The sequence below is a fragment of the Thamnophis sirtalis genome, unplaced genomic scaffold (genome assembly GCF_051295495.1).
Source record: "Thamnophis sirtalis isolate CommonGarterSnake01/CBP01778 unplaced genomic scaffold, rThaSir2_p1.2 scaffold_1, whole genome shotgun sequence".
In the NCBI taxonomy this organism is placed as follows: Eukaryota; Metazoa; Chordata; class Lepidosauria; order Squamata; family Natricidae; genus Thamnophis; species Thamnophis sirtalis.
In genome coordinates, this window is record NW_028261381.1 from 112,307,338 (window position 1) to 112,334,408 (window position 27,071).

General features: G+C 38.7%; 1 protein-coding gene across 1 annotated transcript; it reads left to right on the forward strand.

The window, feature by feature from the left end:
- Positions 1–26,044, forward strand: LOC106547742 (cytosolic phospholipase A2 epsilon-like). The gene is made up of 18 exons (XM_087704420.1): positions 1–9; positions 6,301–6,432; positions 7,416–7,456; positions 8,972–9,014; positions 10,545–10,608; positions 11,194–11,357; positions 12,461–12,538; positions 14,363–14,400; positions 15,593–15,728; positions 16,527–16,663; positions 18,402–18,624; positions 19,634–19,748; positions 20,633–20,770; positions 21,203–21,310; positions 22,101–22,298; positions 23,258–23,424; positions 24,216–24,402; positions 25,821–26,044. Exons 1-18 carry the CDS (start codon positions 1–3, stop codon positions 26,042–26,044), a joined length of 2,202 nt encoding a protein of 733 aa, XP_087560546.1.
- Positions 26,045–27,071: the final 1,027 nt, after the last annotated feature.

Consider the following 27,071-nt stretch of genomic DNA (forward strand, 5'->3'; position numbering starts at 1 on the left):
ATGGCTAAGGTGAGGAGTCAATACCTATCTTTTACAGGAGGATGCCCTCTTACATTGGGGAATAGGTGGGAATTTCATTCACACAATATATAAAACATTCGTAGAACATTTGAATTTTTTTTGAAATTTAGCATGTTGTATGAACCTTGATTATGTATGATCATATGGTATGACATGGTTTGATTATCTTGTGCTTTAATATATTATACTGGCAGTGTTAATTTAGTAACTACATTGAATGTGGTTTTGAATGCAGCCTCTGAAGCTATTCCTACAAGTAGGAATGATACCAAAGTAATGGCAGTCCCCATTCTTAATTCTTGGAGATAGCCCAAGAGACATTATAATATTTTAGCAATGATTATGATTAACAATATCATAAAGCACCAAGAGATTAAGCAAGTTTAATAAAATCATGTTCCTTCTACTTTTCTCCCTCAAGAGTTCATTAAGATGGTCAAGGGCGATTCTGGCCCAAACTAGGCCTGAACTCAGACTATAAAGAGGCAAGGTAATTATGCCTTTTACTAACATTTAGAATTTCATACACTCCAAGTCATGAGACTTGTTCCAAATTGGGTATCTATGACATTGTGATAGTTAGATAAGCCTCTAGTCGCTTTATTCAAGTAAGAACTATTTACAGGAGATTCAGCACCTTCCCTGCTTGACAGATATTTATATGGAGCTGTGAAGCAGGGAAAGCCAATGAGTGCGCCCCTAGTGGCCCGCGCTCAGCCAAGCCGCGCCTTAGCCAATCAGGGTGCGGCTTGGCTGGTTGCTAGCCGCTAGGTCGTAAGTTGAGGACTTTCCGAGTCCTCAACACCCCTTCCCCCCCAGCGAGAGTGAGAGTGCATGCACAGAGTTGGAGCATGCGTAATCGGCCAGATAGGCGGGGTGCTGCCGGACCAGCCCAGAACACCTCAGTCCTGCAGGAGTCGTTGGAGGGGTGAGTCGTGCTCGTTGAAGCTCCTCCCCAGAGGGAGTGGAGCTCTGAGCAACGCCATCTTGGGTCGGCCCAGAATGCGGGCACAACGCAGCTGGTAGGCCGGGCCGTCGGGGCACGGTGTCTGGGGTGGAGTCACGGTGCCGGTAGGCGGCAGCCGGTGAATTACAACTGTTGTAACTGGGGAAAAGGGCCAGATCGGTGGAAGGATGAGGCTGGAGCCAGAACTGCAGAATGAGGAACGCTTTATTCAAGTAAGAACTATTTACAGGCGATTCAGCACCTCCCCTGCTTGACAGCTATTTATACGGAGCTGTCAAGCAGGGAAAGCCAATGAGCGTGCCCCTAGCGGCCCACGCTCAGCCAAGCCGCGCCTTAGCCAATCAAGGCACGGCTTGGCTGGTTGCTCGCCGCTAGGTTGTAAGTCAAGGACTTTCTGAGTCCTCAACAGATAAGCCTCTAGTCTAATGATGGCAAACCTTTTTGGCACGGAGTGCCAAAAAAGGAGTGTGCACGCACATCTGGCCCACAACCCAGAAGAGGAACTGTCCAGGAGGTATGTGAGCAACAGAAAACAAACTTCTGGTTTCCAGCATGCCAGCTAGTCTTCCGGTTTCTGGCGCACACAATGATCAGCTGGCTAATGTGCATGCTTACGTTGGAAAATGGAAGACCAGCTTCCAGTTTCTGGCACTGCTGCACGCATGAATGTCAGCTGATTGTCACGCTCATTTGTGTGCAGAAACCTGGAAGAGGAACAGGTGACTCCATGCATGTCAGGCAACATGGCTCCATGTTCCACTTTGGGCACACATGCCATAGGTTTGCCATCATGGCTCTAGTCTCAAGGAGGGCTTTTTTCAGTACCAGGCATATCATTGCCCTCTTTAAGACCAGAAAATTAACTTTATCCACATGTTTGTCACACTTGAGATCTATCCAGTAACCCCCACCCCATCTCTAATACGTCCAAAGGAAGAAAGTAATTACTAGAAAATTGAAATCTATAACCATATTGTCTATGTCCACAGTTCCATACTACTTCACAGTAGACATAATTGTGTTCTCAAACATATTTCTGGTCAATCTCATGGCAAATCTTTTGTTTTCTGGTTTATTTAATAAAATGGAACTTTCCAGGAAACAATCCTTCAAAGAGAGGACATGTAAGACTAATTGCTTAAATAATGTTCTGTTCCTCCATTCCTTATTTCAACAAGGACCTAAACAGACTCACCAGTTTTATTTCTGGAAATTCTCATACAATATTTAGGAATGAATCAGAACCTTTTGAGAAATAGTCCCATGACATTAAACACCACTAGTAGAAGTTTACCATGATAACAAGATAGCTGTAATCCTCCATCCTCCAATCCTTTTCCAATTTATCTTCTTACAACGCAAGGTGAGAATTAACTGAGGCTATATCTTGCCTTACATACTGATGTGATCACAGATATACAGTTTTAGCAGTGCATCCCATTGATTCAATACCAGACTTTACAGCCCTCCCCAAATAAAAAATGGCATATGTGGTCCACAGAGATTTCTCTTTGACATCCAAACCTGGATTGAGAAATCAGATAAGTAGAGATGATTGGATCTAATCCATTGATGTTATAGTGGCCTACTCATCTATACTGAATTCTTACTTAGCATTTAGCAGCAACAATAGGATATGGAGCGGGCATAAAATATGCCTCAGGTATCTAATGGATGGAGGAGGGGCAAAGGAAAGAAAAACTATGATGTTTTGTTTTCAGGCCCTCTAATTTCTTTTCTTCCAAATTACGTTTACATTTATGTTTATTAGGATTTGTATGCCGCCCACTCTCGAGAGACTCAGGGCGGCTAACAGATAAAGCAGGGAGGGGGAACATATAAAAATTAAAAAGAACAGACAATTAAAACCACACAACATTCATATAACTTAAAGTGGGGCTGGATAAATCAACAGCCCCAGGCCTGCTGGAACAGCCAGGTCTTAATCACTTTGCAGAAGGCCGGGAGAGTAGTAAGGGTCCGGATCTCCACGGGGAGATCGTTCCATAGGGCCAGAGCAGTTACAGAGAAGGCTCTCCCCCGGGGAGTCGCCAGCCGACATTGACCGGCAGATGGAATCCGGAGGAGGCCTAATCTGTGCGAACTTATAGGTCTCTGGGAGGTAGATGGCAGGAGGCGGTCTCTCAGGTAGCCAGGTCCTAAACCATGTAGGGCTTTAAAAGTAATGACTAGCACCTTGAAACGTGTCCGGAGACCAATAGGAAGCCAGTGCAGCTCGCAGAGGACAGGTGTAACGTGGGTGTACCTAGATACCCCCACTATTGCTCGCGTGGCTGCATTCTGGACTAACTGAAGTCTTCGAACACTCTTCAAGGGCAGCCCCATGTAGAGCGCATTACAGTAATCCAGTCTTGAGGTGATGAGAGCTTGAGTGACCATCCAAAGGGCCTCCCAGTCCAGATAGTCAGTCAGATAGTCAGATAGTTGCAACTGGTGCACCAGGCGAACCTGGGCAAAGGCTCCCCTAGTCACAGCCGACAAGTAATGTTCTAACGTCAGCTGTGGGTCATTCCCCAACTCATGACTCAGAGAATTATTAATTTTTCACTATGGGGCTATTCTCCTATCTTCCCACAAACATTTAATGCATACATACAATAGAGGGGGAATTCATAAATAATTCTACAGAGAGATATGAACAACCATACATCAGAGGTGGGTTTCTGCCGGTTCGCCCCAGATTGAGCGAATGGGTAATGCCTGTGGCAGGTGGCTCCACCTACCTACCCAGACACTTCTGCACATGCGTAGAAGTGCATGCACGTGCATGAGCAAAACGGTAGTAAAATAAATTGAAAGCCAACACTGCCATACATCACAAGTTACTCTTACTGCAGCTCTGAGCAGAGATAGAACTTTGTACCTCACTTTGGGAAATGATCTTTTCTCACCTGAAAATGTCCACCAACAGCCCACAAACTTCTTCCTCCAAAAATAAAGTAGTCTATTTCTCACACCCACAATGCATAGTTTGCTATAGTTGTTGTTGCTCACACTAGACTGCTTTAAATGCAATAGCTGGGCAGCAGGAACCTTCAGGCTGAACCTCCAGCTGCTTTAGGATGCTGGTAAATGTGATCCTCTTCTTCCAAATAAACCGGATTGCCATCAAAGCAGTAGGGTGGAAGAGGAGTACCTAATAAATTACCAGTTAGGCAAATATTTCTCATGTGCCCTTAGGTCTTTTTATGCTGGAGGAAATCTTTTCTTATTTGGCTGGGCTGGCTGACTTAAAGATGTTGGTTTTAACCTAAATCAGGGCTGTCAAACTTGTGGCCCATGGACTGGATACATTACGTGCTGGCCAGGCCCATGCCCGATTTAGCGAAGGGAAAGACATGATGCGTCACGGGACAATGTCAGGATGATGAGAGTTTGACACCCCTGCTCTAAATGCTAACTTTGGGTAAAATTCCTTCACCCAATGATTTTTTTTAAAAAAATACCGGCACTCCTCATTTAGTGACAGCAATTGGGATGGGAAGCTGAGTTATTAAATAAAGCAGCTGATAAGCTAAAATCTTTACCTTGACTGTGCTTATGACCCCTAACAGCTGGGTGAGCCCAATGGTGGAGAAGGTTTCCAGAATTAAAATCATGGGAAAAGAGACTAAAGGGCAAATCTTAAAGCTCTTTTACCCCATTTCCCCACCTTTTGGAATGCTCACCTGGCCATTGGGATAATTTGCAAGATAATTAATGTTTGCATTTACATTCCATTGGAGACAGGTAAGCAGACACACAATGGAGAATACATATATAAAGAAATATACTAGTGCAGGAGGTTTGCCTAACATGCTATCAGCTCTGAGCTGCCAGCTACTTGGGAGACAGACAAAAACCAAAGGTGTGAAAATGATTAAAGTGTTGTCAAGCTGCAGCTGCCAGTCCACCAGTTAAATTCACAGAACTGAATGTAAGCTGAACTGCCTTTATGCTGCACATAAAAGCAGCTCAGGAAGTTATTGTTTGTTTTGGCACTCTATCCACTATCCAAGGTCATTGCATATTGAAGGTTACATGTGCTTAAGTGCTGGGTGATGGTCTGGTCTTTTACCAGAGCTTTAAGTCACTTCTCAACTGAATATTATTTCAATGCCTTAAATAGAACCTATTATTTCACTTAATTTCTTCCTTCTGAAGCTGCCTATTGCGGCTCACTGTCTATTACAGTGATGGTGAACCTTTTTTGGCTTGCGTGCCAAAAGTGGGGGAACCTCAGGGGGGGGGGGAGTCATGCACAGGCATGCCACACAATGTGCATGCGCACATGACCAGCACTCCTCCTATTTTTGGAGTGTTTTTTTGCCCTCCTCAGGCTCTAGAGGCTTTACAGGAGCCCGGGGAGGGCAAAAACGCCTCCCCTGTCCCCCTGGAGGCCTCCTGGAGGCTTCAGGAGCTTCCCTGAAGTCTCTGGAGCATGAAAAACTGGCCCTATGGGCAAACCAGAAGTTCAGGAATGGACTTCCGGTTTGCTCATAGGGCCGATTTCAGCAGTCGGAGCCTTGAGAGACCTCCAGGAGGCTTCCCTGAAGGCTCTGGAGGGCAAAAAACAACCCTACGAGCAAACCCATTTCTGGGTTGCTTGTAGGGCCGGTTTTAGCCCTCCAGAGCATTCAAGGGCCTTCAGGAGGCTTCCCCAAATGCTCTGGACGGCAAAAAATGACTGTATGAGCAACCCGGAAGTGACTTCTGCTTTGTCCGTAGGGCCGTTTTTCGTCCCCCAGAGCCTTCAGGGAAGCCTTTTAGAGTTTGTAGATCTGGAGTACCTGGAACATCCATTAAGGTTGCCCATTGTCAACAGTTCCTATAGACACTTTCTTTAGTGCCTGCCAGACTCTGTGTCCATAACATGCTAACTTGTAAAGTGCTAACTTTCAGTATCACATTTTCCAATAATGAGAGAGAGAGAGATTTTATATGTGTGTGTATGTGGGGAGCTGCATCTCTGGCAAGACCTAGAGAGGTCAGTTCTTGCTTGCTTCCACATATTTCAATGAAGTCCTAAAGTAACTCTGCCTCTGATATTTATATGTTAAGATAATATAGAGAAGCAATGGATATTTCACCAAACATATTTAACGTTTATGAATGAAAGTCTGTGAAACAGACAGCATGAAAAATAGAGTTTTGACTTTTCTGTCAAAAAGCAATTAAATCTGAAATTTCAAATCTTCAACCTTTAATGCTTGAATTGCCCTATACTTCTGATGATGATCAAAGCACTTTACATACCCTCTCCATCTTTTTTTTTTTTTAAAAAAAAGCAACCTTGCCCTTCTATTCTCTAGAATATACTTGAAATAACACTCTATGATGAAGACAGCCCATTGAGCGATGAGGAACTCTGTTGTGTTACATTTGATATAGCAAATCTTCAGCCTGAAAAAAGAGTTTGCAAGCGTTTTGAAATGAACAAAGAGGTGAGAAATGCAATTACATCTTCAGAATAGGTGGTTACAGTACCAATGAATGTATGTTTTCTGAAATACTTAAAATTTAATACTTTAAATTTACTTTAAAATACTTTAAATTTAATTGTTCATTAAACAATTAAAATAAAATGAAATAACTGTATTACTGCATTTCATTTTTATTCACCATTGTCTTTGACTGGCTTTTACATAGAGTAATTTTCCAAAAGTTATTTCCTTTAGAAACCTATAATAATATATACCTAAAATAATTGTTATTGGCTAATTATATCTTTATTTCACAGCAATCATTTTAAGCAGATGTGGAATCTCAAACACAATTCTTTTTATAGAACACATAAAAAGAAATGTTGCAAATATGGTCCATTGATTTCTTATAAATATGTACAGGTCAGTCTAAGTTGGAAAGATCTGGTTTAAGAATGTTCTATTTCTCTTAGAACAGATGAAACTGAGCATTTTCACAGAGGTAGATTGTCCACAACAGGAAATAATATTCTAACGGGTATTCAGAATGTTTCACCATAAAAATGCTGATTAACTACATGTTGTCCTTAAATATACAAACATTTGGTTTTGAACAACACAAATAACAGGGATGAGATACTATGAGGATGAAATTGCTGCCAGAAATTGAAGTCATAGAATGGAATGGAATGGAATAGAATAGAATAGAATTCTTTATTGGTCAACTGTGATTGGACACACAAGGAATTTGTCTTCGGCGCATAAGCTCTTACTGTACATAAAAATACATTCATCAAGAATCATAAGATACAACTCTTAGTGATAGTCATAGGATATTAAATAAGTAATCAATCATACTAGGAAACTAAATGAAACAATATAAATCGTAAAGATACAAATAACAAGGTTATAGTCATAAGTATGAGGAGATAGGTAATAGGAAGGATCAGTTCCGGTAAGCATTTGAAGAAGCTAATATTTCAAACATTTGATTTCAATTTTAGGAAAATGAATTGCTAGAAGTGGAATTCTATTTGGAAAACATGTGAGTAAAAGTTGAGCAAATGTAATAGCTGAGTTACAAGTGAAAGTTATTAGCTTTAATATCATACAGTATGAATTGTAGTTCATTTTACTGCATTTGCAAATGTCTTAGTATAATTTTTTTTTTCAAAATGGCAAAACCTTTCCCACACTGTAATTTTTATATCTCAGCTATAGAAGTAGAAACTAGTAAATCCTATTTCTGGATCATTCATAGGAGTGGGGGACCCAAAAAAAATCAAGATGGAAGCCACTACTTCAGGAATAAAGCTGGACTCCATTTTACATGCATTGCGCATAAATGGGGTAGAGCTTCAACTAGATTTTTTTTTGACACAGCCTTTCTTCAAATATCCCTGGCCAGATTATTTCATTATCCAAAACTAAGATTTCTTCCACAATGCTCTAGGAAAACTTATTACTGTAATTCTTTATCAGCTAAAATATTTTGTAGAACCAGGTCAAACTGAGCAGAAAAAGAAATACAATAAATATAATAAACCTGAAATTGTAGTTGTATCATGTGCTGTTTTTAACAGTGTGATCTCCTTTTAAATAAATTTAGAATAATTTGAGATGAAATAGGTCTACATACAAACTGGAACCAGGAATGAGAAAGAATAGCTTTCTACTGCAGTCATCTGCAGATGTGCTCCTGATTATATCACATCCTATGAAAATTAGGTGAGCATCAATCTGGAAGAAAATCTTTGTTGTATTACCAACTTTGTGGAACACTCTTCCAATAAGAATAACAAAAGACTCCTAATAGCAATAGCAATAGCATTTAGATTTATATAGTGCCCCACAATATTTATATGTATTTATATGTTAGGGTGTAGGCATATACACATATATGTGTATAGCATATCTATATGTGTACACTTTTAATAGGAGTCAACAGATTTTCATTTTTAATGTATGCCAGTGTGTCCACAGAAAAAAATGGAAATAAAGGTTATTTTATAGTGCTTTACAGCTGTTTCTGGTACAGAGAACTGTAAGGTAAGATAAAGGTAAAGGTTCACCTCGCACATATATGCTAGTCGTTCCTGACTCTAGGTACAGTGTACACTGTCACAATTATTTGCACATTGCCCCCAACATTCTTGGTCCTCATTTCAACAACCTCGGAAAGATGGAAGGCTAAGTCAACTTTAAACCTCAACAGGATTGAACTCTAGTCTATGGGCAGAGTACTGCATTCTAACCACTGCCCCAGCAGCGCTACTAATGATAATATTCTGCTTTTAGCTGTTAGTTATTTCTAAGCTATTTTTATATTTTGGAATACATTGACTGTATTTTATATCACCTGAACATATTTTAATTTTGGATGAATTAATACTGCCTAGAGCTAATGAATATTACAGGTTATAGAGAAATGTTTTAAATATATAGCTAATATGTTTGGAATCTGGAAATGATTCTAAATATTCAGAATTTCTTTTTTAGTAAGCGAGCAAGAATTGAGTAAAAACCAATTATAATTTTTCTCATTTTTTTTCTCCTCTAGATCAGATACGCCAGAAAACCTTATAAGTAATGGAGTAGTCTTGGTATGTTTGTTGCTTTCGTACTTATACTTACAATTTCAGTAGCCTGGGAAGATGCATGTGGAAATTGATTCTGGAACTTGAAACTTCTCAAACTCTGAACATTCCAGTTATATTTTAAAAAGTTGTTTCAAGCTTGCAATGAATAGCTTTGATCATTCTAAAATGAAACTGCTTTGTCTGAAATTGAAAGCAAGTGTTCCAAACAGAGCTTTTAAAAGTTTGGAATATTTCACGAGAGATTGGAATCACCCTCTTTAAAATGGAAACATCTATTTTGCACTTGAAAAGTTTTGCATAACTCCAGATGCTACTTTGGAGGTTAGGATATTTTGAATAAATTAATGCATGAATTGTTTAATAAAAGATGACTCTGATATAATGACTCTTGAAGTCATTCTCAATATATTCCTTCTCCTTGCTATACTGGCTGTTCCGGCAGGCCTGGGGCTGTTGATCAATGTCCAGCCCCACCTACAATGAATGGATGATGTGCAATTTTAATAAGGTACCTTTATTTTTAAATTTTTAAATGTTTTTTATCTGTCTGTAAGCCGCCCAGAGTCCCTAGGGAGTGGGCGGCATACAAATTTTATTAAATTGGAAATTGGGAATACTGCAACCTTTCACAATCTATTGGAGTGTCCACTTTTAGATTTCATATTTCTCAAGCAGCAAGAACTTTGATCATGTTGCTGATGATTATGGAAGTTTTATTAGGGTGAAACGTGCTGATAAATGGTTCAACTTTTTCTGTTATTTGATCTTTTTATTTTCTTTAATCTCTAGTTTCTATTCTTGAAAGCTTCTTCCAGTGTTAATTGATTGAGCCATTTAGTGCACAGTATAGTTTTGATGCATAGATAACTTTGCTAGGAGGCGAAAAGGGCAATTTTAATACTTTATAACAATTGGATCCTACACAGCAACTCATAAAACTATTGTAAGAGGAAAGCAACCTTTTCATTTCCTGTTAGTGGAAATATCCCTGGCTCAAAAACCTTTGTGTGACTGGAATAACATATTTCCATTCAACCAAGATGTCAGTGAAGAGGGAGAGTATATATTTACAAATTTTTTATCGATCCACCTAAGTATAGGTAACTATGTTTCAAATTCGTTTAAACAATGCACAAAATTATTTTTGTAGCAATCCTTTAAAAGCGTTTAATTACTGTCATATTACTATCTGTCTATCATTTGCTTATTAGTAACCTATGACTATCACTAAGTGTTGTATCTTATGATTCTTGATGGATGTATTCTATTTTATTTTTCTTTTATGTACACTGAGAGCATATGAACCAAAGTGTGTCCAATCACACTTGACCAATAAAGAATCTTATCCTATCCTATCCTATCCTATCCTATCCTATCCTATCCTATCCTATCCTATCCTATCCTATCCTATCCTATCCTATCCTATCCTATTTGTCCTGATCATGAAATGTAAATTAATAACTAGTGATAATCATATCCTGTTTTCATCTCTTGAATAGTTGGAGGTGCGTATAATTGTTTTTTCTCTTGTAGTCTCGGGAACTTTGCTGCCTAAAAGTAGAGGTGAATCACAGAGAAAGGAAGAAAAAAAGAAAAAGTAAGATTTCTATTAGGATATATTTTGTTTTTCTTCATTGGATATAATATAGGTGTGAAATTATTTTAGAATAATAAAAGATGATATATCCAAAGACATGCTAGTTTCATGAGAATAGGAAATAGATATATGTTTCATGAATGGACCTCTAATTCCTTACTTCTCTCAAGTGAGTGAGGCCCTGAGACCTTGTATCCAAATTTCTATATCACTCACAGCAGTCTTCTTTAGGGCAACTAATCCTGACAATCAACTCACTTGTGTGCTTATGTGGATATGAAATGAGTATTCCTGTCAGTGCATAATTTCTCATTAACTTGTAAAAAGAGATGAGCAGCTTAAAAGGCGGAATAGTCTTGACCTTTAGACAAGTGAGCTCCAAAGTCCACTTAGCTATGAAGTTTAAGGAGGAGCTTTGAGAAAATAACTCTGTCCTGACTTACATTTTGAGGATAAAATGAAATAATGTACTGCAACCTATCCTGGTCATCCTGAAGAAAGGGAAGGATGTAAAATTATCATTAAATGCAGGCTTCTAGATGGATCATTCTGAAGTTTTATTTGTGTTTTCTACTTTGCACTCAGAGCAAACTTTTGCATGTACACTGAGAGGATCTTATGAAGATGCACAGAATATTTTATTGGATTCAAGTTCCAGAGATGCTCCGCCAAATCATACAACTTTCCACTATGCCAAGTACTGTAATCCCAAATTAGAGATACAATTATTGAAGAAACGTTCCATTTGTGTGAGTTTTTTGCTGATATCTGGGGACATAACTAACTTCCATATTCTGCATCAATAAAGTATAAACACTACTTTGGATCAAAATTAAAAGACTATTGCTTAATTGATTAATTAATTAATTAAAATATTTTTCCATTTGCCATTGGGCATCATAGGAATCTGATTTTTTTCCTGGAAAAGCTAATCAAGAAGAATGTTAGAAGTAAATCATGGAAAGTTTCGTAAATGGGGAAAAATCACTTAACAGCTATCTCTCTTAGCAATAGAAATTTTAGGATCAGCTGTGGTTATAAATTAAATGCTACCTTTATTAGAGTTTCTTATTTCTACTTGGTTCTCTCCTATAAAACTCTCCCAGAATTCTGCAACCAAGAGTTGATAGCCGTAATCTTAATGCACATCTGCCTAGTCAAAGCCTTTTGTCTTTAATTAGAATCAATTATTCCCTCCCTCATAGCAATAGCACAGACTTATATACCACTTCATAGTGCTTTACAGCCCCTTCTAAGCGGTTTACACAGTCAGCATATCGGGTCCTCATTTTACCTATCTCGGAAGGATGGAAACAGTGGTGGGATTCAACTGGTGTAACAACTGGTTCGCTTTGCACGCAATTTGCATGTGAACGTGCGCTTTGCGTGCACGTGCGCCAAGCACGTCCTGCACATGCGCACACTGCATTTGAAATCAGCACTAAATATTACCTTTTCCTACAGCCCCAAGAGTAAAACAGCTGAGACACGGCAACCCCGTCTCCCATGCTGCTCAGCTGGGCTTCAAACAAAGGAAATATAGGATGGAATAGAGCAGGGGCAGGTGGGTGGGGTCAACTGATCGCCGGAACTACCTGTTTACCCAAACCCATCTGAACCAGCTGAATCCCATCCCTGGATGGAAGGCTGAGTCAACCTTGAGCCTGGTGAGATTTGACTTGCCAAATTGCAGTCAGCCGGCAGTCAGCAATAGAATAGAAAAGTTGTTGCTTTTCACAATACAACTATTACTAGCTATTGCATCACAGCTACTGTTATGCTTAATACTACCTGGAATGCTGTTATTTCAAAAAACATGTCTTCTGACTATTTGCTTTCTCCCCTCTTTTAGTGTCCCTCAAATGCTACACTCGCCTTCACCGTGCCTTTGTATCAGGTTCCTTTGGGAGAGAGAATAGAAGTAGGAAATGTGAGTCTTTTCTGTGAACAATGCCCATTTAGTTTTCTGTACTGCTTCCCTATGTCCAACAGATAATATAATTAAATACAATAATACTCTCAGTCAGGGGTGGGCTTCAAAAATTTCAGCAATGGGTTCTCTGCCTGCTGCTGGGTGGGTGTAGCCATGGTGGACGTGGGCTAGTTGGCCTCTTGCACCATGGTGGTGGGGGCACGTTTTTGCCTTCCCTGGGCTATGGAGGCTTTCCTCAAGCATGGGGCGCTGAGGGAGGGCAAAAACTGCCTCCCCCAGGCTCCAGAGGCTGGAAACGGGCCTTCCATTTTTGGCCTTCCGGAGCTTCCAGGAGGCCCGTTTTCCCCCTCCCTGAGCCTCCACAGTACTTACCTTGCATCCAAAACAGGCTGTGTGGAGACACCTGGGAGGGGCAGAGTGGTCGGGGCCAGCCAGGGGTGGTATTTGGAGGTTCTCTGATCCAGCCATAACATTAGCTATGGATTCTCCTGAACCTGGGTGAACCCATAGCAGCCCATCCTGCTCTTGGTGCAAACCTCTCTGTATCTTCTGAAAAATCATTCAGAAGATGTTCCATGACTTTACCAAGTGAGTCTAGGATTCTAGTAGTGGCATCTTACTTCTGATGAGGATAACAACGAATTTTCTATCCAGGCATTGCCTAGAACACAGTATATGATTTCACTGTTTGAGACTGAGGATTTAGAACAGTCATGCTGATGAATTCAGTGGTTCATCAGAACAAGACCAGCTTAAGCTGCCACTGCTAAAAGAAGCATTTTCATATCTAGGTTCATTTTGCTATTTAGGAACCTTTTTTCTATATAATTGGGTTAAGTTTGTAGCTTAAGAATATGGAACTGCAAATGATATCAGGATACAGCTGACTTTTAGCTGTATTAACATTTAAAATTAAGTTCCAATTTCTGTGAATAATTAGCAGCTATCTGACTGGTTTCTTCCCTTTAAAGAGACAATTTGTTTTAAGAATATCTGTACAGTTTTATGTACAAAATATATCTGACAATGAAATATAGCATATAAATATAATCTAGATGCAAATTTTATGTTAGATTCAGTAAGAATCTTTTCCCCATTCAGAAGACCCATTGTCAGTGTTCCAAATATCATGCAGAATTAAATCAGAGTCCAAGGCAGAACTATCCTTAAAGTTCCAATTTAATAAGACAGACATGTTGGCAACGAACTGTGGAATCCCAAATCTGAAAACTTCCTGGGATTCCACCCAGTTGAAAGTTCATGATCTTATCCCCACACCCATAAATCCATCACATGGTCCAATCTTCTTCTGCCACACTGGCATCTCCACCCAGCTGGTTCCGGTCAGGTGCAGAGGTGCAGAGACAAAAGATGACCTTGGACTTCTAGAAAGAAATGACAACAATACATTCCACAATTCTACTCCTTTCTATTCCCTTCCCAATTACTACACTAATTAAACAGCATAATGAAATAATAGAGTGTGTGGCAGGCCAAAGATCCTAAAAAAGGAATATGACTGCAGGCCTAACACCCATTTTGTAAGAAGATAAATAAACTAACAACATTATTTTATTTTCTAAGTACTTAATTTGAAAAAAAAGTTCTTTTCCCCTAGGTGTGAAATTTTCATGTGCAAATGGATATTTAGTAATATGAGGAGCTTGCGAACCAGTTTGTAGGATCATCTAATAATTTTATAAAAAATTTGCAAAGTAGACTAAGAAAGCAAGAGAGCAAACCATGCTTTTTAAAATGATAGAAATATTAAATGTGATTTAGATCATTCAAAAGCTATGTGTATTCTTTTTTTTCTTTTAGGATAAAGCATATGAATTCTTTGTGACAGAAGAAAAATGGTAACCATTTATTTCCTATTTTTAAAAACTGATTTCTGGTAATTTGGTAGTTCAGTTTTGTCACATTTTAAAAATCAGGTCAATTAGTTTTTTCCTTTTCTCATCTTGCTCATCAAAGAGATAAATAAACAAGGTAAAGAATGGTGAAGTCCTCCCCCAAAAGGAAAACCCTCATTTTAAACAAGAGCTGAAATAAACATTTGCCAATATTCAGAATTTGGTATAATTTTACATATTGTCATTTGAATACAATTTCTTTGTCTGAAATTTAAACCCAACAATGTATGTAGAATTATATTTTTATAGCCATGATGTTTTAGTATGGTCTAGAGCAGTGTTTTTCAACCTTTTTTTGTGCAAAGGCACACTTTTTTTCATGAAAAAAATCACGAGGCACACCACCATTAGAAAATGTTAAAAAATTTTAACTCTGTGCCTATATTGACTATATATAAAGTAATTTTCCCACGGCACACCTTATACTATGTCACGGCACACTAGTGTGCCGCGGCACAGTGGTTGAAAAACACTGGTCTAGAGCTTCTCCCTTTTTTAAAATAACAATAATGAAATTTGAAATATTGGTCACCTAATGAAATACAAAATAAAATTTCAAGTTAATCGCACATGTTAAGCCATTCCAGGTTACATGAATATAGCTTCTCCATAGCCCTGCCCATTCACCTTTATATGGCATCTCTTTGCTTTCTGACTGCTGAGTAGCTGATTAATTTCTGATTAATTCTAATTGGAATTCTGAAGTCATGCTTATTAATTCCAAATTCTGCTCCATACTAACCAGAAATGGCCATTTTCCAGCATTCACTTTATTTAATCACAAGGAAACAAAAGACTGTAACTGCAGATATACATAGAAGAAATAGAAATAAATATTTAAGTTTTCTAATTTCTCAATTTAACATGCAAATGAACCCAACAAAAAGCATTACAGAATTACACTCAAACATTCATACTAGAGTCAAATATTGTCCCGTTTTCACACTTATAAGTTATCTTGATAGACGCTATAAAGCTTACACAAATTGTGAATATGCTAGAGTTAAATATTTTCCCCCTTTAACACGCATAAATTATCTTGATAGTCAGTTACACAGCCTGCACAAATTGTGAATGTGTTCAAATCATGATGCTTTCATTAGCGTGCATTATGATATGAGTTTCTATTATCTAGCCAGAAAAGCCCAGATATGCGTTTGGGCTTCGATCTCTGTCCAGAAGAGCAGGACTTCATCTGTAAGCGCAAGAAATATGTTGCTGCTGCTTTGAAAAATGTTCTTCGGCTAGAAGGAGAATTGCAGGACAATGAGGTATGACCTGTCGCAGAGCAACATAAGAGGAGCAAAGAAAGTGGTGGTGATGGGTAAGGCTGCCCCCATATATATATACACATATATAGATTGAGCCACGATATATAGGTATATATATTAAGCCAGATTCAAATTCCTCATTAGCATTTAGTCTCTTTCGCAATTCTTAATTCAAGCATGTGAGCTCAAGTTTGCTTTTATGTGATTTGCTCCTATGATTTGGTATAAAGAAGTCAACTTATCTAAGGAGCCTGATTTCAAATACATACTCTGAAATAGAGTTAGTTTTAAATTGTTATTACTGGGATCATTTCTCAGTAGGGCAGGACCAAACATCTGTGGGAAGAAATATTCATCTTTTTCAGTTTTAATATTTCCCAAAATATTTCATTCTCCTGTGTGTGTGTGTGTGTGCTAACTTTCTACAACTCATTGCAAGTTGTATTTGAGTTTGTGAGCCATGTACTGTACATAAAGTACTGATCTCATATAAAGCTTAGAGTGGTGTCAGCTATGCTGGGAACAAGAAAGTTGCTTGATAAGGTCTATAGATATTATGCTTGAGGTATGTGGATTTTTCCATATATTTTCATTTATGCTTGCTTGCATTGTTCTGGGACAAGGACTGTTAACATTTACATATTTTTTTAAAGAAAATATTTCTTGTGGAAATGATGCCATTTTGCACAACAATATGCCTAATAATGCTAGCTTCATTTCAGTCAGCTCTTTTATTCAAACCTGAATTTTACTTAGGAACAGAATCATTTAATTTTATTTATACCTGTTTTTGTTCAGATTCCAGTAGTGGCTCTGATGACTACAGCCGGGGGAGTAAGATCAATGACAGCCATGTATGGGAGTCTGTTAGGTCTCCAGAAACTCAATCTCTTGCAGTGTGTTTCATACATTACTGGTTTATCTGGCACAACGTGGTAAGGAAGCCATGAACAACGTTACTCAGAGAATGTGGGTGCCAGGGGGAGAGTTTTTATTTGGATCATCACGGGGAATTAAGGTTAAATATCCTTTCCTCAAATATGTGCTCCTTTGGCCTATAATGAAATAAAGTAAAGAACAAAAAGTAGGCAAAATTACCAATGGTGCTCTCTCATGTTTATTTTTCAGCCCTTCCTTATTTCCTTTCCTTTCATCCTGAATTAATAGAGAATTCTTTCCCACGAGCTGGTCATGATTCTTTTGCTAATGCAATCAAAAGTTGCAATAGGTTTTTTTTTTTTGCAATCCGTTAAAAAACAAACCAACCTGATTTTTTTTCTGCTATAAATCTAATTTGGGAAGTCATTTCCCTGCATTCCCTATTATATTAGAAGGTTTAATAAAGGAAAATTTGTGGCATTTTGTCCAAGTACCTTAAACAAATATCTGTACCCCTCTAACTGTATTTTTTTGGCATGTTGCATTTTATTATTTATTTATTTATTTATCTATCTACCTATTTATTTATTTATTTATTTATTTATTTATTTATTTATTTATTTATTTATTTATTTATTTGTCTTGTATGCCGCCCACTCCCGGAGGACTCCGGGCGGCTCACAAAAGACAAGGGAAAGGGGGAAACTAGACAAAGACAACATATTAAAAACAAGCCAATATTCACAATTTCCGTGGAGGTAGATGTTTCTCGGAGCCCCCTGGCCTGCTAGAACAGCCAGAACTTAGTGACTTTGCGGAAGGCCGGGAGGGTAGCAAGGGTCCGGATCTCGACATTTTGCTTATTAACACACCACAGTTTGGGTTAATGTGATGGGAAAAGTGAAATAATTATGAAAGAAACTATACATTAAATTCAGAGGTGTGTTGCTACCAGTTCACACTGGTTCAGGCAAACCAGTAGTGGTATTTTGGCCTTGATCCAGGAACCAGCAACGACCCAGGCTGGCCACGCCCCCAAAATGGTTCCCCGGTCCCACTGCCATTGCCGGCATGTATTTTACTATTTTTTTCATGTTCTGTACATGCGCAGAACAATTTACAATCTACTGTGCATGTATGTGAAGCGAACTGGCAGCAACACTGGCAGCAACCCACCCCATTTAAATTTTTCCTTTTTAGGCAGCCCATGACAATTCCCAGTGGCCAGTTTTTCCAGAGACACCAGTGTTTCCTTTGTGCTCAGTGCTGCAATCTTTCCCTTCCTTCCCTGGTCCCTCCCCATAATTTTACAGCCTATATGTGTTCCTGTAAAGTGCTGAGCATCACTTTCCTTTCCTGGATATTTAACATTTTATCAGGTACAAATATGTGATAAAATTCTCTGGGTCACTTGGTGGAATTGTACAGACCAACATGAAGGTAGAGATAAGTTGGCTATGTTTGTTTGCCCGTAGAGAAGAATATTTGTAGCTTAGAGTTGAGATGAGGGGGTCTTTGGTGGCCTCTGAGCTTGATTGTTTTCTTACAGATGTTTCATTACCCAAACTAGGTAACATCATCAGTGCTTACCTAGTTTGGTTAATGACATGTCTGCAAGAAAACACTCAACCTCAGGGACCACCAAGGACTCCCCTATGTCTGTTTGTTCAAAATTACTAATTAATTCAAACATAAATGCTGGCTTTTATTTATTTATTTCTTTGGTTGATTTCTATAGCCGCCCATCTCAGTAAATGACTCTTGTTGCCTTACAATTCAATTTCCTTTCCTTAGGGCAATGATAAATTTATTCAGAGATCCATATTGGTCACACAAGAATCTAGAAGGCGTGATCATGGATGTTCGGAAACAAGTGATGAAGAATAAATTGTGCTGTTTTAGTCCAGACAACTTGAAATATTATGAGAAGGAAATATGGAACAGACACGATGAAGGTCACAAGCTGACATTTGCAGATCTCTGGGGACTAATTCTTGAATCGATGTTTCATGATGAGGTACTATATTTACATGTTTTTCTTTAAAGAGTAAGGTGATATAAACCATGGAAAAATAAAACCATGGAATGGTCCTTGCTACTGTTTTTTTAATTATAGGAATTATCTGCCTCAAAATATCAATTGCTAATATAGTGGTTTTCTTGTCCATTCTACACCATCCACTATCACTTAGTAGCAAATATCTGTGATAGATTAGGTAAGAAGACTTGAATAGTTATCTGGAGCTCCCAGAAATGTCCTATTTCACAGAAGGCAAACCTATGATATTTTGTGAAAACAGAATTACACCAGGAGGTACTAATCAACATTGTATTCTCATAGCAATAGCAATAGCAGTTAGACTTATATACCGCTTCATAGGGCTTTCAGCCCTCTCTAAGCGGTTTAAAGAGTCAGCATATCGCCCCCACAGTCTGGGTCCTCATTTCACCCACCTCGGAAGGATGGAAGGCTGAGTCAACCTTGAGCCGGTGAGATTAGAACCGCTGAACTGCAGAACTGCAGTCAGCTGAAGTAGCCTGCAGTGCTGCATTTAACCATTGCGCCACCTCGGCTCTCATATTAAAACATTTTTTAAAATACATGCACAACATTGACCATACTAACCTAGTGAAAAGATAGGATATAACACAATTACAACTAAGACCTATTTTTAGATACAATGGAATAAGCATGAGTTCCAGCTTTGCTGCTTTCTTTATTTTAAATTCAGATCTGTATCTCGAATCATATATACAAAAATACCTGTTGTGATGATTGAGAATGGAATAAGAGATGATCTTCAGAAATGCATTACCAAGTTTCATTTTCCCCCATTTTTATCTATTTGTTAATCTCGTTTGTGGCCCATCCCAATCATTCATTGTTTATCTGAATTTCTGATTGAAGTATTTCAGTATCTGGATGATTGTTTTCAAATACTTGTATGATCTGGAAAAGAATGGGCACAAATGACAACAGTATTTGTTTTTTTGCTCTTCTACTAACTTCTGTATTTTTTGCACAGCCAGACCCCAATAAGCTCTCAGATCAACGAAAGGCAATACATCTAGGTCAAAACCCTCTTCCTATCTACCTTGCTCTTAATGTCAAGAAAAGATATAGCACTTTAGATTTTAAAGGTAAGATACTATTTTCAAAATACGAGTTTAATTTGAAGGTTAAATGCCAGGTGGTGAACATCCATAAAGTTTTATAGACCAAAAAAGAAAAATCGTGGTGGTTTGCTGTCGACTTCCACAAGCTGATTTTTGAATTTCCAATCTAGCTTACAGTATTCCCTGGTATCTGTCTCTCATCTGGCTATGAATGACATTGCTTAGCCCAGGGGTTGGCAACTTTAAACACTCAAAGAGCCACAAAGGTCCTAAATGGAAGCCCCCCAATTCAATTGTGGCGCCAACTGAAAGTCCAATTCCCCCACCCTAGAGTCTCCTCCTAGTGCGGCATCCTTTTTCCTCTGCTGATCGGAGCCCAGGGGAGGTTGCTTTTTGCTCTCCTGGAGGCTTGATGAAAGCCTGGGGAGAGAGAAAACTCCCCCCACAAGACAGAGATCATGTGCGCATGCATAAGTGGGGGGGTGCATTGCATTGTGTGTGTGGGCACACACAATTTTAGCACACGAGGGCAAAAGGGTTCATCACTGGCCTAGACCAATGAAGGCAATTTTAGCCTTATACATAGTGTAACATAATGGCAAAGCTTTATTCTGAATTTTGTATAGTCCTCTGCTTCATGGAAATCTGGCTTAGAATCCAGGCTAGAGAGGGGAGCAAGTACATTCTGAATTAATATACTTTTGTGATTGTTTGTTTCTCACTGAAGTGACTTTATCAGCAGTGATAGCCTGAAAAGGAATTGTATCTGTGTGATCTTATGTTACATAACTGTAATTTTCCTCTACAAGTATACATAGCCAAAATGTTAAGATTGCTGATTATTAGTTTATATAGACACATGTGCCTGTCTGTGTTTATGCCTCTGTGTATTTGTATTCTATCTGCAGAATGGATGGAATTCACTCCCTATGAAGTGGGCTTCTTGAAATACGGAGCATTTATTAATGCAGAAAATTTTGGAAGTGAGTTCTACATGGGTCACTTAATGAAGAAGATCCCAGAATCTCGGCTTTGTTTTATGCAAGGTAATTTAGCTAAACAAATAAATCAGATTCTTGGCTTTCATATGGCAAGAATGTACTATTTAACCTATTTTTACACATTTTAGACATACATATTAACACAAATTGCTTATGTAGTTTTTTTAAAAAATATTAGTGACTCACCAGTAGGAGGCAATACAAAACCTGCTACTGACCAGTAGCTAATATAACTCTTAATAGCTAATATCTATATAAGTTTTAAGGGGAGATAGTTTTGACATCTCTCGCATAAGGTCCAGACCAACAAATATATTAAAAAAACCTCCCTCTCTAATATGGGAGCATATACTGTAGAAAAAAAAGGCATAGGAATAGCTTCTATACTTTTTGATATGATTTCCATCTTAGTGTAATGGGGATGGCACATACTTAAAAAATCTACTAAATTCTTGTTAAATATTCTTTGTTTCCCAGGCATGTGGAGTAATATCTATTCCCAAAATCTGCTGGATGCCTTATATTTAGCAGAATGTTCAGAAGACTTCTGGCATAAATGGACAAGACCTAGAATGTATGAAATTGGTTAGTAGTCTGTTATTTCTCTTTTGACTAATTTGCCCAGAAAATGCTTCTCTTTTCTGTGTCTTTTGGAGATGATTTGGTGTCAAATTAATTAGTTGGAAATGGAAAGCTTGGGGGAATGTGTGCCCACTTTGTCCTTGATAGACCTATCAACTCTTGGAGTTCAATATTGATCAGTTTGGAGAATCCTGCTCTAGATGGACTGAAGTTCATATTTCCAATTAAAACAGAACTGAAATGCAGGGTTTTTTTTGTACAGGGCCAATGCTGAACTTGAGGAATGTGATCCCTGGGACATTTCTTAAAGACCAATTCTAACCAGGGCCTTAACTTTTATACTTACCTGGGAAATGTCATACAGACATGACAACAATGTGGTAAAGTGTTGGACTAGGGCTAAGAGGCTGTATGGTTGATATACTAGAAGACCTATCCAAATGAGAAAATATAAGAATATTGTGGAAATGATTATTTTTCTACAAAACCAAAATTTGGTAAAATTGCAGTTACTGAATTTGCCCTTTTAAGTAACATTCAATTTTATTTGGCATCTGCCTTTGCAAACTGCAAATAACCTCTTAAATTGACTTGTTTTGACTCTTTCAAGAACACAACTGGTTGTTGCAGGATCCAATCTGGGTCAGTCACCAGAACCAGAGGTTTCATCTTCCAAGCTTTTGGACTCCTGCTGGAGCCCATACTCAGGGAACATCTCTCTCACTAGACGTATTGCCTCTCTGAATGGGCTGTTTGAATGATGGATCTAAATAAAGTTTTCTCTGTTTTACAGAAGAAGATACTCCCCCTTGGTTGCCCAAGAGACCATATGTGCAGCCAACACGTCTTTTCATCCCTAATGGTTCTGTGTCAGATGCGATTAAAGATGTTGTAACCATGCGTCCAGTTGTTGCATGCTACCCCAATTTTATTAAAGGTCTGCAGATGAACAACAAATACTTGGAGAACAATAATTTTTCCATGTGGAAAGGTAATATAGACAATTTTCTTTTTTTCAGATATAGGTAAATTCTCAATCTCCAGGATGTGAATTCATCATCTTTTCTTATATTACCATCCATGACATAATATATTTCTGACTGGAGTCATTAGACTATTCTAGGAATGAGAGGTATATAGAGATTGCTGAATATGTTTTGAGGGTCATATTTGATGCTTTGAAAATTTTGACTCTCCATTCAGGTGATGCTGGAGATAGTCTAACTCAGCTTGTTTGTAATTCTGAAATATAATTGATAGCACATACTTCTAAGAATGGATAACTCTTTTCACTTTTAACTGAGAAATTGCAGTGCAGCTGAACTGCTGTTTCACAACTAGCAGTTGTTCTCATTCCCCAGATTTAAGATTGAAGCTGTTATGTAAATATTGAGGGAAATATGATATTTGTCTCCCAATCAGAGGTGGGTTCTGGCTACTGCTACCACCAGTTCACTCAGGGACGCGTTGCATGCACATGCAGAATACTTTAAAAGATGCCAGCCTATGGCACCACTGATAGAACAGGTTCGGGGGCATGGCAGGCTGAGTTATTACCTATTCAGCTGAACGAGTCTGAACCGGTAGGAACCCACCTTTGCTCCCAATACTTTCATAGTCAACCCTTCTGAAAAGACTCACCTTAGTGCATCACAAGCTAGATTTCAGTCTTTAGTTATAATTATAATTCAGTTATAATCATTTTGAAGTATATATTAAGTTTTTGACTAAAAAAGCCCACTTGTTCAGACCATTTCCCCCAAATTCTTTGCAAGTAAAACTTTACTGAGGATTATTTGCATTCTTTTTGGCTTTCATTATTTATAAACCTCTTTTACAACAGGGATTGAAAATCTGTGACTCTGTTGTTGGAAGTTCTAATAGCAGACCAAGGGAGCTAAAGATCACTTTAAAATGTTGGTTATGGCAAATATGCATTTTGTCTTTCAGATACTATACTGGATTGTAGCCCTAATCACCTGACTGAGTCTGAAGACTATTTGGAGCTTGTAGACACAGCTTTCTTTATCAACACCAGCTGCCCACCTCTTTTAAGACCAGAAAGACAAGTAGACATTATCATACATTTAAATTACAGTGGAGGATCACAGACATTGGTGAGAAACTTCATTATTCTTTTTAGCCACTCTCCTCTCCATTCATGTTTCAGTTTTAAATATTACAAGAAGATTATTTGAAGGTTATTTGAAAGTCCTCCTTTCTTCGCCTTTTACAAAAGAATAGTGCTAGGAAGATTTCCAAGGCCCCTTCCAACTCTGTTATTCTGTGCTCTGAACTTCTGACAGGTATGATGTGCCTATGGCAGTGATGGCGAACTTTTTTTTGCCTTGGGTGCCAAAAGCACGCAAGTGTGTGCCCATCCCCATATTTTAATGGCCCCCTGGCGCTGTGCCCCCTGCGCATGTGAATGTGACCACCCATCCTGCTGCACCACACATGTGCGCATGGCTTTCTTGGAGCCTGGGGAGGGGAAAAGTGGCCTCCCCGCCCCCCAGGAGTCTGGAAACAGCCCGTTTTCTGACTTCCGGTGGGCCCAGTAAGTCTGTTTTTTGCCCTACCCCATCTCCAGAGACTTTCTAGGAGCCTGGGGAGGGAGAAAATGGCCTCCCCCGCTCCCAGAGGCCCTACAAAGGGCAAAAAAACAGCTGAAAACCAAGGCCGAAAATCAGCTGGCCAGCGCACACATGTGCATTGGAGCTGACAGGGCAACGCCTCGCGTGCCCTCAGAAATGGCTCCACATGCCACGTGCCATAGGTTTGCCATCATGGGCCTATGGTATTCCTCACACTGCCTGTCCATAGTTTCTTTAGAATGTCCAGCTTTTGTGAAATAGAAATATGTATTTGTATCTCTTGGTATTGATTACTCTTGTGTTTAATGTTTTAGCCGCTGGATTTAAGCACAAGGTACTATCACGGTCAGGGCATCCCATTCCCTAAGACTGATCTGACAGAAGAAGACAGGAAGAATCTCAAGGAATGTTATCTCTTTGATGATGCAGAGAGTCCAAAGGCTCCTATATTGCTGTATTTTCCATTGGTGTGTGACAGCTTCCAAAAATACAAGTCACCTGGTAAGTTACAAAGGCTACTTGGGGACCACTTTGCTTTCCCACCTGCTAATCTTATTTCCTATATATGTTTCTCGTGCATCCTAAAGGAATGAACAGTAATTTTAAAACAATGGTACAAAATGAATGTATTTATTTAGCTTATGGCTTATCATACATGGACTAACAATATATTAACATTTCATCTAGATCAGTAAAACACAATTAAATATAAATGTCAAGAGTCTATGTTCAAATATAAAATGAAAATAAAGATCAATATTAGTCGCAGTACTTCTAATACTAGTAATACTAGAGCCATAGTGGTGCAGTGGTTAGAATGCAGCCTAACTTAGTGCTCACCCCAGGAGTTAAATTATGAGTAGCTCAGGGTTGACTCAGCCTTCCATCCTTCCAAAGTGGGTAAAATGAGGACCCAGATTGTTGGGGGCAATATGCTGACTCTGTAAACCGCTTAGAGAGGGCTTTAAAGTGCTATGAAGCAGTATATACATGCTATTGCTATCAATACTAGTGAGAATTTCTTGCTGAAAAAAAAAACAATTTAAAAAGGATGAATTTTTAGCAAACTCTAAAACTTAGACAATGTTAGGGCTGAGTATTCCAGAAAAAAATGAATTAGATACAGCATTCCTTTCTTCTGAACTTATTTTCAATTCTTTATGCCAGTGGTAGTCAACCTGGTCCCTACTGCTCACTAGTGGGTGTTCCAGCTTTCATGGTGGGCGGTAGGGGTTTGCTGTAACTGCTTTATAAATTTTATAAAGTAAAGTTACTTTCCTACTTTATAAGTTGCCATTACTGTGGAAATGGTGGGCGGTTAGAAAATTTTACTACTAACAGAGATACAAAAGTGGGCGGTAGGTATGAAAAGGTTGACTAACCCTGCTTTATACAATGAATAATTTTGGATCACTACTGTGTATTTAATCTCTTTGTTATCATCCTCTCCTTTTGTTTTTGCTGGTCAATCTGTAATGAGACTGTATACGGTTGTGAATAAAAAATTAATGTTAGACTTAACTTAAACAACTTTCTCTCATTATCTCAATAATCCTAAATTTCAATTTCTGTGTTAAACTGATAAAAGAGATGTAATTTAATTACTGGTATGATGATTTCAACTATGATAATTTTATGTTATCATAGGTCTCCTTTTTTTTCCACCAGCATGGAACAATTTAGGAAAAAAGGCAGATCCTCCATTCTCCTCCTCCTTGATTGTTGTTACTAATGAAGCTTGTATTATACGTTGATGCAAATATGAGTTAGATGCAACATTCCTTTCTTAAAGTCTTATTTTCAATGCTTCATAAAATGATCAATTTTGGATTATAACTGTGTATTAAATCTGTTCGCTATCTTCCTTCCTTCCTTCTTTCCCACCCTCCCTCCTTCCTTCTTTCCTTTTCTTTCTGCAGGGGTGGAACGTGCTCCAAGTGAGATGGACGATGGCTATGCTGATGTCACTAGCACTGTTTTTTCACCATACGCTACTGGCATTCTGCAATACTCAGAGGAGGACTTCAATAAGCTGATAAATTTGACCCACTATAATATTCTGAACAATGAACATATGATTCTTCAGGCTTTACGGACAGCAGTTGAAAGAAAAAAGCGGCAGAATTTCCGTTCCTCCTTTTAATCCTTTCCAATGCTTTCCACATATTTTCTAACATGGGAATCCAGGTTTAATTCATTTGTGCTACTGGCCAATAATGAACACATGGGAAATAGGATAGGCATCAGATTTAGAAAAATCAATTTGGAGCAGAATTTAGACTGTCTGAATTGAAGGAGGGGTTACTGAATTTAATTCAATCCCTTTGTTATGATCAAGGCATTTATTTGACAGGTTCCCCCCTCCAAAAGTGCTTTGTCTTTGTTCATTTGCAATAATGAGGAAGAGGTATATTGAGAGAAAGTGTTCAGAAATTAGAAATTCAAAACTTGCTTTACAAAATGGAATTAGAATAAAAAATTAAATTCTAGTCTAGTATATTATAAGCTTATTGAAATACAGTCATTAAATGGCAAAGAATCTCAAGTTTGGGACTTAGTTTATAAATTTAAAGATGGCTGTATCAGGTGATTTATGCGCATGTGTACATAAGATACATATTACAAATCAAACATAGGCTTTAAAATAATGATTTTGCAAGTCTTCACCTAAATCCCAGATGTGAATTTCTGATGTTTTTATTTCTATCCGTGCCAGTGGTGGGTTTCAAATCCTGTTCCAATTGGTATGGTTGAAACGGGGCTGGTGGCATCCTCATGGAGGTGCGCAGCATGCACATGCATCTTAGCACATCCACAACCCTCCGCGATGCTCCAGTTGCTCCGTGGAGCATTGCGCAGGCGCTGTACGTGCCATGCATCTGCACAGAAGCCTTTAAACACTGGTAAGGAGCTCAGGCGGGTGGGTGGGCCCTCCAGAGCACCGTACCGGAATGGTATCCGGTGCTCCGGGCTGGCTTTGGTACGTGCGTACCAGGGAGTACCGCCTGCAACCCACCATTGACCTTTGCCCAGGATAGGCTGGAATCGTTATGAGGCAGGGGTCATTCTGCCCAAAATGTCCACCACCAAAAATCCTGTTTTTTCCAGCAATTTTTGAGAAGGCTGAATATCCCAAATACGTTTTTCCAAAAGGCAACTGGACTTACTTA

Coding starts and splice junctions, on each gene's coding strand:
- LOC106547742 (XM_087704420.1), top strand. Junction 11,358..12,460: donor TGAAGAAACGTTCCATTTGT/GTGAGTTTTTTG, acceptor CCCCTCTTTTAG/TGTCCCTCAAATGCTACACT. Junction 22,299..23,257: donor TAATTTTTCCATGTGGAAAG/GTAATATAGACA, acceptor TTTGTCTTTCAG/ATACTATACTGGATTGTAGC.